We start from the raw sequence: 15,151 nt of genomic DNA, 5'->3' as shown, positions 1-15,151 counted from the left end.
AGTAGAGAGCAAGAAAGACTTGACCACAAAAAAGTGATTCCAGTTAATGAAAATGTAAGTAAAAGGTGGTGCTCACAAACACTGTGTTCTGGACCCAGATTTTCATGCAAACCAGGACCAAAATGATGGGGACATAGCAGAAAAAAATGATTGATGGCTTTAAATCAGCAGTAAGAGATAGATATGGAGTGTATATGTGATGAGAGCACAGGAATTGATAAAGCCCTTTTTAAACACCTATTATCAAAGGGCACAGTGGAGTAAGCCTGTAATCTCTGTAATCCCTAAAGAGGCTGAGACAGGAATATCACAAGTTCACAGCCAGCCTTGGCAAAAGTGAGGCACTTAGAAACTCGGTGAGACTCTGTCTCTCATAAAATATAAAATTGGGCTGGGGATGTGGCTCAGTGGACAAGTGCCCCTGCGTTCTATCCGCAGTAACAAAACAAACAAACGAAAAACAAAGATACAAGGAATTGTGTATCTCTACTTATTAAAGAAAGAAAGGAGAAACTCTGAATTTTACATTCACTGAATCAGGAAAGTGGAAGCCATTTTAGGATATGTAAGTTACATCTCCAAGATAGCCATCTTGGAGATGTAACTTACATCAATGAGGGACAGTCAAATAAGCAGGGAATAGAGGAACGTGTGGAGGAGGATTTCCAGGAGGGTGAGAAGGATCATGGAGAGGTTGTCAATTAGAGCCATTCGGAAAATGAGAGCAATGCAAATGAAGAGAAAAGACTAAATCTATTTTTATATTTTTATTATTTAGTACTGGGGATTAAGCCCAGGGGTGCACAACCACTGAGCAACATCCTCAGACCTTTTAATTTTTATTTTGACACTGGGCCTTGGTATGTTGTTTAGGGCTTTGCTAAGGTGATGAAGAAAACTTTGTCATCCTCCTCCCTCAGCCTCCTGGTCCCCTGGAGTTATAAGTGTGTGACACTGTGCCCAACGAGCTAACTCTCTATGATGAAAACAATTCCAATCAGATGAAATCAGTGGACAATTGATCACAATTTGCCACAGAACTTTATTACAGTTCACCTTTGTATGACAAACAAGAATCAGTAGGTTGAGTAAGGATTATTAAGTCAATTTGCAAAAATTTCTTTCTGCAATCAGCATGTGTGTTATTCATTAAATGTGTGCATCTTGAATTAAGTACCATTTTTTTGTATTTGTCAAAAAGAAATATCATGTTCTTCTTTAAAAATTAATATTTTTTGAGACAACTTTTGACCAAAATGTTTTCTAAGAAACTTGGAAATTTAGTGAACAATAACATTTGTTACAACTTCAGTAAGATATAAATGTCATATCCACGAATGCATTTACAAATTAGTATAAGGAATTATTTTTCCAGGATATAGGCATAGAAAATTCATTTAAATTCATCCAATAGAGGTCCATATTACAAATTGTTTTAAGATCATTGCAGCATCATTTATTTCTTCCATATTTATTTTTTAAGTCTTACCTCCAAAATTTCTTTGTTTAATTGTTTTTCGTAAGAAAATATTTTTTTTCCTCTTCTTGAGTTCTTTGTACAACATTCCCAGGTGCAGCCTATTCTGAGTCAGAGAACATATTTTTTTCTGTTCTAAAATTCATACTGAATTCTTATTGCGAAGACCTCACATACAAAATCATAGAAGTTCATACTCTGAATTTCCACTGTTCACCTCCACCCAGTCTCTTTTGGGTCTTCATCCAATCTCCAGAGTTCAGTAGAATGTCATTTCCATATCTGACATCTATGTCTATGTTCACTGCAGCTTCCCAGCTGTTCCCAAGCTCTTCACAAACAGCATTTGTGGTATGTCTCTGTGCTTCTGGGATGCTTATGCACCAAACTCATAGCTTTATGAACCCTTCAAAAAATGAATTTGAACACAAGATCTGACATTTGACAAAGTGGAAGGAGGACCTTTCATCCTGAGAATATGCAGATCAGATGAGTATAGAAGATTCATGTATTGATGAAGTTCATCACTGGACAATTTTGAGAAGTACCGCCAATAATTTTGTGCTTTTTAGGCTTATATATTATATTAGAGCCAAAGTTCACTAGACTTGAGGAAAGCTCACATCATGATATATTAAGATCCACACAAGTGATATTGTGTGGGCACACTGAATGGGAAAGAGCAACCAGAAAATGAACAAAGAACTTAAAGACTGAATTTCTCCAAAGAACATATCCAAAAGGATAATACACACATTAAAACATGCTCTGCGCTGGTACTCCTCAGGGAAAAAAGGATCAAAATTACAATGAGAAGCCATTTCACATTCACTAGAAAAACATTTATTCAAAAATAAATGACAAAATATGTGTAGAACTTGAAGCTTTGCTGGATTTTTTGGAAATTTGAAGTACTGATGCCAATGTGGAAAGCGGTACAGTGATTCCTCAAAATAATTATCCTTGAGTTAAAAAATGATGCAGCATTTTCACCAGTGGGGTGCACACAAACACACAACACACACACACACAAAATAGTAACAATAAATAAATAAATAAATAAATGTAAAACAGCTATCTGTGTGCCATAGCCATCCTCAGGCGAATGACAAAATTTAATACACATAACAATGATAAACTGTGATGACAAAAAAAGTTCATAGAGACATAGGCCACAATAACAATGAATATTAAAGAGACTATACTTCATGAAAGAAGCCAGTCATGAACTAGCCACAGGAGTCAAATAAACAGAAACAGGAATTGGAGTGGAGGTTGCCTGGGACTAAGAGAAGGGGAGAGAGGTTTTCATGAGTTTTACTTTGGACAGATTAAAAACCTCTGAAGATGCATGGTGTTGATGGTCATACATCAGTGTGAATGCTCTTAATAGCACAACATTATGCACTTAAAAATGGTTGAAAATTTTCACTATATATATCTTTACATTAATGTAAAAGCCAAAACTTTTAAATGAACTTCAGTTATTTCAAATTAGGATGGACAAGTGTATTGTAAAATAATTTAGGTAGAATTCTGAGTATTTATGAAGCAATTTATATTTAATGATGGCATGAATTTTGATAATTAGGAAAAGAAAAAAATGAGAAAAGTAAATTATTCTTTAAATATCACTTCAAATCAACACAAAATAAGCAGATCAGACTGATAAACTCATGTATCATGTTTCAGTAAGTTAGTTATTAGCTAGTAAAAAACACACTACAATAATACACTACAACAATATCTATCATTTTTATTTTCTATAGGACTGTCAATGACTCACCTACCATGAGATGGACATAATTATTCTGATTTAAAATGCCAGAGACATTAATGAACAAGGGCAAATTGTGGCAGCTGCAATAAAACAGCTTGGTGCTGATAACGCCAAGGTCGTAGGTTCGATCCCCCTACGAGCCACCAAATGCCGCAGTCTGGCTGGGCACAATTCAGTAGCCACTTGTCAAAAGAAACTAACTTTAGAACTACAAAGCCAAACAAAACAGCTCCTCAGGAAAAAACCCTCAGAGCCCAACTGCCACCACTGGCTTCCACAAGCCTCTCACCCACACAAGCCTCACCACCTCCCACAATCCTCCTGCTCTTGAGGCCGATTGGCTGGGTCGCGTGGACAGAGCCAAAGAAGTCCCCCAATGAGCAGCTCCGTGGTCTGAAAGGGCAGGGAAACAGCCCAATGAACATCACTGCAGAGGAGCCAATCAGCTAGATGTTGCTGGGGCCGCTGTGAGCCAATCATCAGCTTTGCAGTCTGAAGGTGGGGAAACAGCCCAATGAACATCACCACAGAGGAGTCAATCAGCTAGATGTTGCTGGGGCCGCTGTGAGCCAATCATCAGCCAGCAGCTGGAAGTTTGCTGGCAGCTGGAAGTTTGCTGGGGCCCCTTTGGCTGTGGTTCTCATCAGGAAAAAAAAAAGAAGGAAGACAGATAATGAATGACACATAAATCAGATATCTTTTCTTGTGTGTCAAAAAAGCCAACACAGTGTCTGCTTTATTACCCGTGTTCTAGTCTGCTAACATTATAACACCTATCTATAATGTTATATTAATAAAATAGAGTCTGCACCTCACATGGAAGCAGCCTAGCCATCATGAACTTGGTTCAATAATGGGAGGATCTTTTTTCTTATGTAAAAATACATCAAATTGAGATCAATGGTCCACTTTCATTTTTATCCATTGAAGCAGCTGAAAGTACACTTCCAGAAGCCCATGTCACAGTGTTTTCACTTGCTTTGCTTTTCTTAAATTCCCTCCAAATCATGCAGTCTCCATTCCAGCAGCACTAAAAAATATGCTCTCCAAGACCCTTTTCCCATTTGGTCGACTCACTTTGGGCTGAATGAAATTTGTGTTTACCTCAGACTACAAGTAAAAACAAATTATAAATCACAGCCAGTCACAGATGACACACAGTTCTCCCTGGGGGCATGTTCCATGGAGCATAATACATCCAAGGTGCCCTGCAGAGTCTTCCCCTGGGTGGGCACAGGACAGGTCAATGGAGGTCATTGTCCTGTCCTTAAATCACACTATCACAGCAGATCAGAACCCAGGATCTCTGCTGGAGGCCCCCCTGTCCTCCTTGCAGGGTACCTAGGGTAGGGGTGAGTATACCAGGGTTCCACAGGACAGGGGAAATGCCCACCCTGCGGCACACACCAGGTTTACCCTGGGGCCCAGTGTACCAATACTCCACAGCAGGGGGAGATACCAAACCTGTGGCATACACCATGGTGACCCTGTGCTGAGAGGGATCTGGTGGGAGCCCATGAGGCTGAGAGGGAGTATGTTCCCTGGTGGCCACCAAGGCCATCAGGAAAGAGGAACATGAGTGTGGAGAACTGAGGGGACTCTGAGCTCAGGCAGTCCAGGGAAGAAGGCAACAGTGAAGAGCAGATCCAGGCACGACTGGGTGGTGGTGGCCAATAAGTTCATCAGACCCAGGAGTAAATGGGCATCCATGCACGTGCATCCTGCTCCAGTAATTAATAGACCCCACGAATAGCAATGTCCAGGTGTCCTGGGCACAATGACCCAAGCAGAGCATACGAAGAACACCCAGAAGTTTATAGTAATATGCAGGACCCCCCAGCAGCACAGGGCAAGCACTGGAAAGGACTCCTGGAAATTTATTGGCTGAAGGTCAAGAGGGATATTGCCTTCATGAAGTACCTCCAGGGTGCTCCACCAACTGGGGACTTCAGTTTGGTCATAACTGCTGGGTAAGGAAGCTCTAAAGTGTCTAGGAACCTTGAAACTAGTGCTCCTGAATTTTAATCACAGACCCTGCTGTTACAATTAAAAGAAAAATTCTTGGCTACCATCCGAAATTTTTTGCCAGTAGAGGCTGCATTAGTAATGTGGGGCACATGAGGATGGACACCCGGGGGAGATTCCAGGAGCAGACTCATTGACTGCAGAACTCAGAAAGGTATCACCTAAAATTTTCTGGACCTTGATGTTGGAATTTCATTACCTTTACACCCAGTGGGAGGGGGTGGAGGTTTACATTTTTTTTTTGTAGGAGCCTACATAAAAAAATTTTTTTGGTTGTTTACAGAAAGTGAATTTTTAGTCATTTTTGAGATTATTCAGAGGCCTTCCAAGCTTTACCAGAAAAGAAGTAACATCATCACATCTTCATTCTAACACATATTGATTTCTTTGCAAAACCTTTTCCTGATATTTGTTTTAAAGAAAATCATGGTGAGGGTCGCTGGTAGAGCTTACTTAAGATTCTTAGGTGCAGATGGGGGCACCAATACATTAGGACATCAGACTGGGACCCTCCTTATCTAGTTTTGATCACATGCTGTGTTGAAGAAAATCATCACATGGTGTTTCCAGGGCTACTGAGGTACCCTGACCACAGAGAGAAGTCCAGCCTGGGTTTTCTGGCATATTTGACCTAAGTATTAATCAGGGTGAGAAAAGCTAAGTTGGATGTCAGTGGTTAAAATTCCCTGCTGTTAAACATGTTTAATAAGAAAGGGACCAGGTGAAAACATGGGGGAAAACCTGCAGAGCTGCATCTACCGACGTGGTCATCAGTGGGGTCCACGCATATAGCAGCAGCAAACTCAACACCTGAGCTAGGGGAGTGCTCAGTGCTAGGGTGCCTGTCTAGCAGGCACAAGGCAATATTGGGTCCCAGGGAAAGAGAAGGAATAGAAAGCCACTCAATTAAGTACAGGGCAAAGTATATTTTGAGAAGGTGCCTCTCCTAACAATACATACAAATTACAACTTTAATGTGCCTACATACAACACAACACATGAGACTTAGAAGAAACATGAGTGACAGAGTGGTGGTCCCAGAGTCATCAACAGGCCAATAAGGCACCAAGGAAAAGGAAGAGGCCAGTTGCAGGGCATAAAAGGGCACATCTCTATGGTCCCAGCTGCTAGGAGGCTGAGGCAGGGTGACCACAAGTTTGAGGCAAGCATCACCTCATTTCAAAAGATAACAATAAAAGGGCTAGGGAGAAGCTCAGTGGTGGAGCACTCCTGGGTGAAATGTGAAGGAAAGAAGGGAGCAAAGGAGGAAAAAAAGAGACATTTAGCAAATCTGTACAAAATGCTGGAGTATAAAGGCCTCAATTCACATACACAATGTGTAACCAAACTTTAGAAAGACACAAAAGAATAAATTGAGAACTCATGAATAATTAATTTTTGAGAAAAAGTAGTGGGCAGCAACGTTGTGAAAAAAAATCAAAGAAACTGATAGTTGAATTACATAGTGAGGATAAAAGAACTGCACTAGGGAGGGTATGTAGAGAAAAGGGTGACTTGATCCTGTACATGCGTGTGCACGTGGGTGTGAGTGTGCATGTGTGGGTGACAAAACTCACCCTTCCCAAGTGTTTGCTTTTGTAGTTTACTTGGTGCTCTAGAAAACACTCACATGAGCACCAGGCCACATTCCATAGTCTCTGTGACTCTGCGAAGTTGCATAGCTTGTGTCTGTTGCACAGGGAACAATAAAATTGTTTGTTAGAAAAAATTCTGTAATACTCAGTGATTACTTACATTTCATTTTATCATTAGGTCTTAACAGAAATTAATAGTTTGACTCCTTAAATACTAAAGCAGTTCTCCCACCCTGTTTTCAACAGAAATTACCTAAAATAAACTTTTTTCAAGTGGACTTCAGTTTACTCCAACGGGAAATATAAAAATTTGTAGTATAAGGTGTGAATTAATGTCCTTATTATGCTCAGAATCATTCTACAATCTTAGAGCTTGAAGGGCATTAGTATGCATAAACACATTAAAAAGTAATTCTTGCCTCTGAATCAATTAGGACTTGTAAACTCTCAGAAAGAAGGCACATATTGATTTACAACAAAGTTTCAAGAAACATCCAGGAGCCAAGCATGATAGCACATCTGTAATCGCAGTGGCTATAGAATGAGAATCCCAAGTTCAAACCCAGCCTCACAAACATACTGAGGCCCTTGGGAAGAATTTAAAAAGCACTTCAACAAAAACTTAATAATGTTTATTTTCTCTTCTATGACCCTGGTAATTATATTTAAAACCTCTTATAATTTTTATTTTGTCACAACATATATAAAAGTCATAAAAGTGGACAAGATGAGAGAAAATGGACTCAAGGAAAGAAGAGAGATGAAAACTCTAAAAAACAATTAAAATGCTGCCAATACAGTTTAATACATTGTAACTACAAATCTTGTGTACTATTGCATAGCATACTTCTAAGTACAAAATTATATTACACATTACATTTTGCACACACATACATAGTAAAAGTAAGATTATGTTATCATATCGGAGAGTTTACTGCAGATGCAAAAAATATAGAGAGAAAAATTAAATCTAACAAGAAGAGATATTTAACTGGGAGAAACATGTTGCTTTCACATCTTCATGCTGACACAATTCCTACATCCAATCCAGGGTGCATTCGCATTACCTGTGAATAGAAAGAAATGAAGGCACACACCCTTTTTACACGCCTACACTGGTTTTCTCAAAAAAAGAGCATTCTTGCTGAAGGGGTTGCATGACTGTAATTCCACTGGAAAAGCAGGCTGAGGCAAGGGATCTCAAATTCAAAGTCAACCTCAGCAACATAGTGAGGACCTAAGCAATTCAGTGAGACCATGTCTAAATATTTGAAAAAAAAAATTTAAAAAATTAGGATATGGCTCAGTGGTTAAGTGTCTCTGGGTTGAATCCCTGGTACCAAAAAAAGAAAAAAGTAAGGGGCTGGGGATGTGGCTCAAGCGGTAGCGCGCTCCCTTGGTGTGCGTGTGGCCCGGGTTCGATCCTCAGCACCACATACAAACAAAGATGTTGTGTCCGCCGAGAACTAAGAAAAAATGAATAAATGTTTAAAATTCTCTCTCTCTCTGTCCTCCTCTCTCTCTCTCACTCTCTCTTTGAAAAAAAAAAGAAAAAAAGAAAAAAGTAAAAGAAATTAAAATAAAAAATTCTCAAGTTTATATAAGTCTAAATGGATCTGAAACAACTGAAGGTCTCACCACATTTTTATATATAAGGCTTTTCTCCAGAGTGAGTTTTTCCATGATGTTCAAAAAGAACATGCAAAAGTGAAAGTGTCATCACACTGTTTAAAGAAAAGAAGGGTTTTCCCTGATGTGAATCCCTTAATGTCTTTGAAGGAAACCATGAAAGCTGAATACTGCCCCACACGGCTTTTCCACAGTATGAGTCCTTTCATACAACTGAACAAAACTGAAACACTTGAACACTTACTTGCATATGATTTATTCATTTTGGCATGAATCTTTCAAGAAGAGTCTACCCAGACCTTATAAAAAACTGGGAAAATTAGAAGACTTCCCATATTAATCACATTCTCAGGGCTTCTCTCTGTGAGTATTTTTGTATAAGAGAAGGAAAGCAGGACTGGGATGGGAAGCTGACAGAATGTACCCAATCTTCCCCATACTGAGGGTTGTTTTCCAGTGTGAGTGAAATGACATTGAAGGCAACAGGGAAAATGGAATGATTTTCCAAATTTTTCACATTTAATGCTTTATTCAGTTAGACCTAGTAGTGTTTGCCTTTAATCCCAGAGACTCAGGGTCTGAGGCAGAGGATCACAATTGTGACGCCAAACTCAGCACCTAAGCAAGGCCCTAAGGAACTTGGAAAGTCCTTGTTTCAAAATAAAAAGGAAAAAGGTTGTGGCTCTGCTGGGGTCTTGCCCTAGTGGAGTCCAGGGGGTCCTGAAGGATGAGTGGTGTCAGCTAAAAGATGAGACAGGAGTCATTCCGTTGGAGCAATCTCCAGAGAGAGAGCTCTAATGCAGCTTTCTCTGGGTCATCTCTTATTGCAATTTTTCTCATCACTATAGATTCAGATACACCATTGATTATACAATTTAATTTCCATTTTTCTAGGATATGACATTTAATTATTAAAAGTACAGAATCATTAATAAAATGTATCACTAATTTACATTTTTCAGATTTTCCCAAGGTTTACTATTTTCTTATTAACTAATGCCAAACTACGTAACCAGAGTCTAAGTCTCCTAACCTATCATTTACCTTTAAATTTAAAGTACACCTTTACTTTATTTCTAATCTAAAATTCCCATCTAAAAACGCCCCCTTAAATCTTATACTTAAAATATCCTAAAGTTTATAAATCATTCTTAAAACATAGCAGAAACCCATACTTCTAAAATCTTAAGAATTTCTAAACCCCAAAATGTACATAGGATGATATTTCTAACATTGTTGTAAAAATATATCTTATAAAGCTACTTTAATTAATTCCTAAATTTATTCTCATAAAACTGGTTGAGCTGCTTTCTCAAAGACTTTCTTTGTTTCTCAGTCAAGGTGCACTAGTTCTCGTATCTTTATAATCTTTCTCAATAGAAAATAAGTTGTAAACATCAGTCCATTTTCCACCAATATTAACTATATTTATCATAAAACCCTATATAAAGTAAAAAAGGGTTTATAAAAAGAGAAGATTATATCTTTAAATGTTTGAACTTTCTAAGTGTATAATATAACTTTCCTCAATTAAAAATGAGACTACATATGGTGGGCTTTGTAAAATAAGCGTAATGATTAGGTTTTCTAAGAGGCTGGAAATATGAGCTTGGATTCTAGTTGATATAATCGATGTGGATATCAGATTTGTCCACAGTGTACTGAGATAGAAGAACAGCCTTCTACTTTGTCTTTGATATGCTGAGGGGAAGAAGAACAGCTTTCAATGCATGAACTACCTGTTATGTTCTAGCCATTTGATATTTAATTTGTTTGGAATTTAACATACTCATGTCTCCTGTCAGAAACATAAGCATGAAACTGAAAAGTCCCAATTATATAAAAAAAGGGTCTCATGGTTTCGGATTCCCACCAACCAGCGTGGCTTTTCCAGCATTAATTCTCACTGTGACCCTGTCAAGACAGTGAGTGGGAAATCGCTTTCACCATGGCTCAGTAGTAAATGACCACCAGACTAAATCCCCTGTGCTATTTACAGATAGATTCAAACATGTGAGCACTTTCTTCTCTTTGAATTGGACAAGAAATATTGATTTACCATATTTCACATTCAATGAATTTTTCTTTTTTTTCCTAAGAATTTTTCTACAAAAAAACTTATTACATGTTAATGAGTGAAAGCTTATTAACAGAAGACTTTGCCAATTGTTTTCATGACTATGATTTCTCTGCACTATGGGTTGCTTCATGTAAGTGAAGCTGAGTAGATGTAACAAATGCTTTTCCACATTTTTTACAACCATAGAGCTTCTCTCCAATATGTGTTCTTCCATGTATTTGAAGGATACTGGAGCTAGCAAAGGCTTGGCCACACTGCTTACACTCATAGGGCTTTTCTCCAGTATGCATTCTTCCATGAACCTAAAGGTAATTGGATGTAGAAAAGGCTTTGCCACACTGCTCACACTCATAGGGCTTTTCTCCAGTATGAGTTTGTTCATGTGAGTGAAGGTTACTGGATCTAGCAAAGGCTTTGCCACACTGCTTACATTGATAGGGCTTCTCCCCAGTATGTGTTCTTCCATGTCTGTTAAGGCTACGGGATGTAGCAAAGGCTTTGCCACACTGCTTACATGCATAATGCTTTTCTCCAGTATGATTTTTTTTTATGTAAATGAAGGCTAGAGGAACGAGCGAAGGCTTTGCCACACTGCTTACATGCATAAGGCTTCTCTGAAGTATGAATTGTTTTATGTGAGTGAAGGCCAGAGAAATGAGTGAAGGCTTTTCCACACTGCTTACACTCATAGGGCTTCTCTCCAGTATGCGTTCTTCCATGAATCTGAAGGAAACGGAATCTAGCAAAGGCTTTCCCACATTGCTTACATTCATAGGGCTTTTCTCCAGTATGAGTTTTTTCATGTGAGTGAAGCTCACTGGATCTAGTAAAGGCCTTGCCACATGGCTTACATTCATAGGGCTTCTCCCCAGTATGTGTTCTTTCATGTCTGCGAAGGTTACTGGACCTAGCAAACGCTTTGCCACACTGCTTACATGCATAAGGCTTCTCTGAAGTATGAATTGTTTTATGTGAGTGAAGGCCAGAGAAACGAGTGAAGGCCTTTCCACACTGCTTACATTCATAGGGCTTCTCTCCAGTATGAGTTTTTTCATGTATGGGAAGGTAACTGGAACTAGCAAAGAAATTGCCACACTGCTTACATTTATAGGGCTTCTCTCCAGTATGTGTTCTTCCATGAATCTGAAGGGAAGTGGATCTAGTAAAGGCTTTGCCACACTGCTTACATTCATAGGGCTTCTCTCCAGTATGTGTTCTTCCATGAATCTGAAGGTTACTGGATCTAGCAAAGGCTTTGCCACACTGCTTACAATCATGAGGCTTCTCTCCAGTATGTGTTCTGTGATGGATTCTAAGTAAATTGGGATAAGCAAAGTCTTTCCCAAATACCTTACATTTTAAAGGAGCATTCCCCGTGTGTGTGATCCTGTCCCTTTGAGGACTTGTTTGTGAAATAAAGGCTTGACCACCTTGTTTACATTGATAGAGTTTCTTTCCAGAATGAATTCTTTCATGTCTTCTAAATAAAGAGGAGAAATGAAAGGCTTTCCCACATACCTCACATTGAAAAGGTTTACCTCCACTTTGTGTTCTCATGTGTCTTTGAACACCACATTGTTGATATTCATAAAGTTGCCACCCAGTATGAGTATCTTCATGTCTTTGAATGTCACTGGAAGAACTGATGACTTTCCCACGTACTGTACTTTCATAGATTTTCTCTCCAGTTTGTATTAATATTTTTGTGTTAACACTTTTGAGAGAAACCAGGGATTGACTGTAGTGTTTAAATTCACATGGCTTCTCTTCACATTCCTCGTGCTTGTAGCATTTGTGTCCAGTGTGAGATGTGATCTGCCTATGAAGGAATGAAAAGCATATGAAGTCTTTGGCACACATATAACAACCACATGAATTTACTCTATTAAAATTTTTCTTTGTCCAGTTAAGAACTGGAATTTCATTGAAACTTCCCCAAACTATCTTCTTGGCTGTTGAAGTTTACCACATGTCTTCTTTGAAGAATGACCACCATATCATCAATGCTTGATTCATTCATGATTTTATACTTATTTATAGGTTCCAGGCTTACATTACTACCAACATCAGGTAAAGGCTAGGTTTTCTGATGTGTTCAAATTGCCTGAAAATCAAGTGATTGAAAGGAAAAAATCCTTTGTTATGCAGCCGCTCTATGATGATTATTCAAATAGTGATATTCACATGAAATTTCATATACTTTTGGCATGGCAAGTACTTGGAAAAGACTGAATATCTTTTACAGTTAAGTATATATTTCTGGTAAAAAATGTTATAAGAATAAATACATTTCAGGGCTGGGGATGTGGCTCAAGCGGTAGCGCACTCGCCTGGCATGCGTGCGGCCTGGGTTCGATCCTCAGCACCACATACAAACAAAGATGTTGTGTCCGCCGAGAACTAAAAAATAATAAATACTAAAAAATTCTCTCTCTCTCTCTTCTCTCACTCTCTCTTAAAAAAAAAGAATAAATACATTTCAAATTGTGCATACTTCTTGAGTTGGTCTGTTTTAAAAAATTATATGACATTCTCAGATTCTCAAGTACTCCTCTTGTGGGTACAATTACCTTAGAATGATCTCAGAATTTTTGATCTTCAAAGTTCTTTTCATTCAATTTGTTTTCTAAAATGAGAAACCAGAACAATCTTTATGAAGTTATAGGAGATAGAAATGCTTTGACAAATTGTAGGTGTCTTTTATGCTGCAATAATTCAAAAATGTATTCCCTTTTCATGTTCTATATAAATGACCAAAATAAACATGAGTTCCCTATTTGATTAATTTAAAAAACATCATTATTACCTATAAAAGTCAGGTTTCTGAGGACTTCTAGCATCACATATCTGTAAAGTTTCTTCTGGGAAGGATCCAGCAATGCCCACTCCTCCTGGGTGAAGTTCACAGCCACATCCTCAAAGGTCACTGAGATCTAAAATATCCCACAAATGTTAACTGGAGGTCAGGAGAGATTGACAGCAGAAGAAATATGTACTCAACATGCTTGATGTCCAGAGGATTCTATGAATTTCTGGTTTGGAAATTCCATGATTTTGTCCATCAAATCCTTCCTGCACTCAATTCCTCACACACATTTTAACACTAGAATTGGACCACTCAGAAGGAAAGCAACTAAGTGTTTACTTCCTTCCCTTGGTGAGTTGACAGGAAGTAAGACAGAATCCTGGGTCACTTTGTTGGTTACACCTCTATTACATGTCCTAACAGCCTTCTCTGCAGTGGAGACCTAATATTAGAATCCCCAATAGTACTTACCCTTAGGAAAGAAAGCTGAGTATGAAATTGTTGCAATCATAGAACTCAGCAATTTAGAGAGATTCTGCCAACCACAGTGGGTCACTGTGCCTACACAGTTAATATAGACAACACGGCATTCACTGATCTCTTGATTCTTTCTGAAAGTCTCTTGGTCCTTCTTTAAGAAAATGCCTAGAACAGTCCCCACCCATGACTTCTGAGCATGAATCACAAAGAAGATTCCCCTACAGACAGCATACAGACAAATTGACACTCGAGTTGCCACAATTTGTGAACTGGGGATTGCATTCATCTTGTGGGATTACACAAAGAGAACAACTATATATTTGCAGGTGCATTTCACCATAACAAAATTAATAAAATAGAAAACACGCACAATGATTAATAAACACAAACATTTAATACTTTCTCAAGGTTACTGTCAAAGCAGAATGAGGTAAGGGGAAAGATGAAACATGTCTTAGATATAACTCAATGACCCAAAGATGTCACCTTGTCCAAACAACAACATCACAAAGTTTTATAAGTCTCAAAACATTTTTCTTAATGAACAGTAGACACGAATATCTAAATCTCATAGCAACATGAATGTGCAAAGATTGTCAATAACCTACTGCAAAGCAATCAGTTCACTACCATAAGGTCATGTTCCACTCAAGGACACTTTGGTCAAGAGTGGGCCACATGTGCACTTGTGTCTGTTGTGAAAGAATTTTCTCCTGGGCTGGGGATGTGGCTCAAGCGGTAGCGCGCTCACCTTGCATGCATGCAGCCCAGGGTTTTATCCTCAGCACCACATACAAACAAAGATGTTGTGTTCGCTGAAAACTAAAAAATAAATAATTTTTAAAAAAGAATTTTCTCCTGCCTGTAATAATGGTGGTGCAAACAAACCTAAGACAGAAGCATTTCCAGGGTGTGGTAAAGAAGCAATGTTGCAACCCAGAATCCTCATCTATCTAACACAGTTTGGGTGTGAAACAGGCCACTCCATGTACAATCATAACAATACTATGATGTCTGCTCCATGATGGAACAGCCAAAAAATCACCTACCAGAAGGTGCCCCTGCCACTGACACACAACCATTCTCAAGGACTTAAAACACGTGATATCCTAAGCAGCACAGTATCAGCAGAGGTGAGCAAGAGACCATGAGGAAGGCTTCAGGGGGCTGGTCTTCACAGGATGGAAAGATGAGTGAGAGCAGGTGTCTTGGACACAGATCCCAATGATGATCCAGGCAAACTGGAATCTGGGTGGCCAAAGGCACTATATCCTCAATT

At 38.7% G+C, this 15,151-nt stretch overlaps 1 protein-coding gene across 1 annotated transcript; it reads right to left on the bottom strand.

The window, feature by feature from the left end:
* Window positions 1-10,888: 10,888 nt before the first annotated feature.
* Window positions 10,889-12,446, bottom strand: LOC144372144 (uncharacterized). Its single transcript, XM_078035549.1, has 3 exons — window positions 12,353-12,446; window positions 11,310-12,040; window positions 10,889-11,056 (listed from the first exon to the last, which is right to left on the bottom strand). The coding sequence occupies exons 1-3, from the start codon at window positions 12,444-12,446 to the stop codon at window positions 10,889-10,891; spliced, it is 993 nt and encodes a 330-aa protein (XP_077891675.1).
* Window positions 12,447-15,151: the final 2,705 nt, after the last annotated feature.

This window comes from Ictidomys tridecemlineatus, chromosome Y (assembly GCF_052094955.1).
Source record: "Ictidomys tridecemlineatus isolate mIctTri1 chromosome Y, mIctTri1.hap1, whole genome shotgun sequence".
Taxonomy (NCBI): domain Eukaryota; kingdom Metazoa; phylum Chordata; class Mammalia; order Rodentia; family Sciuridae; genus Ictidomys; species Ictidomys tridecemlineatus.
Note: the sequence above shows the minus strand (reverse complement) of the source record. Positions and strands in the feature narration are given on the sequence as shown.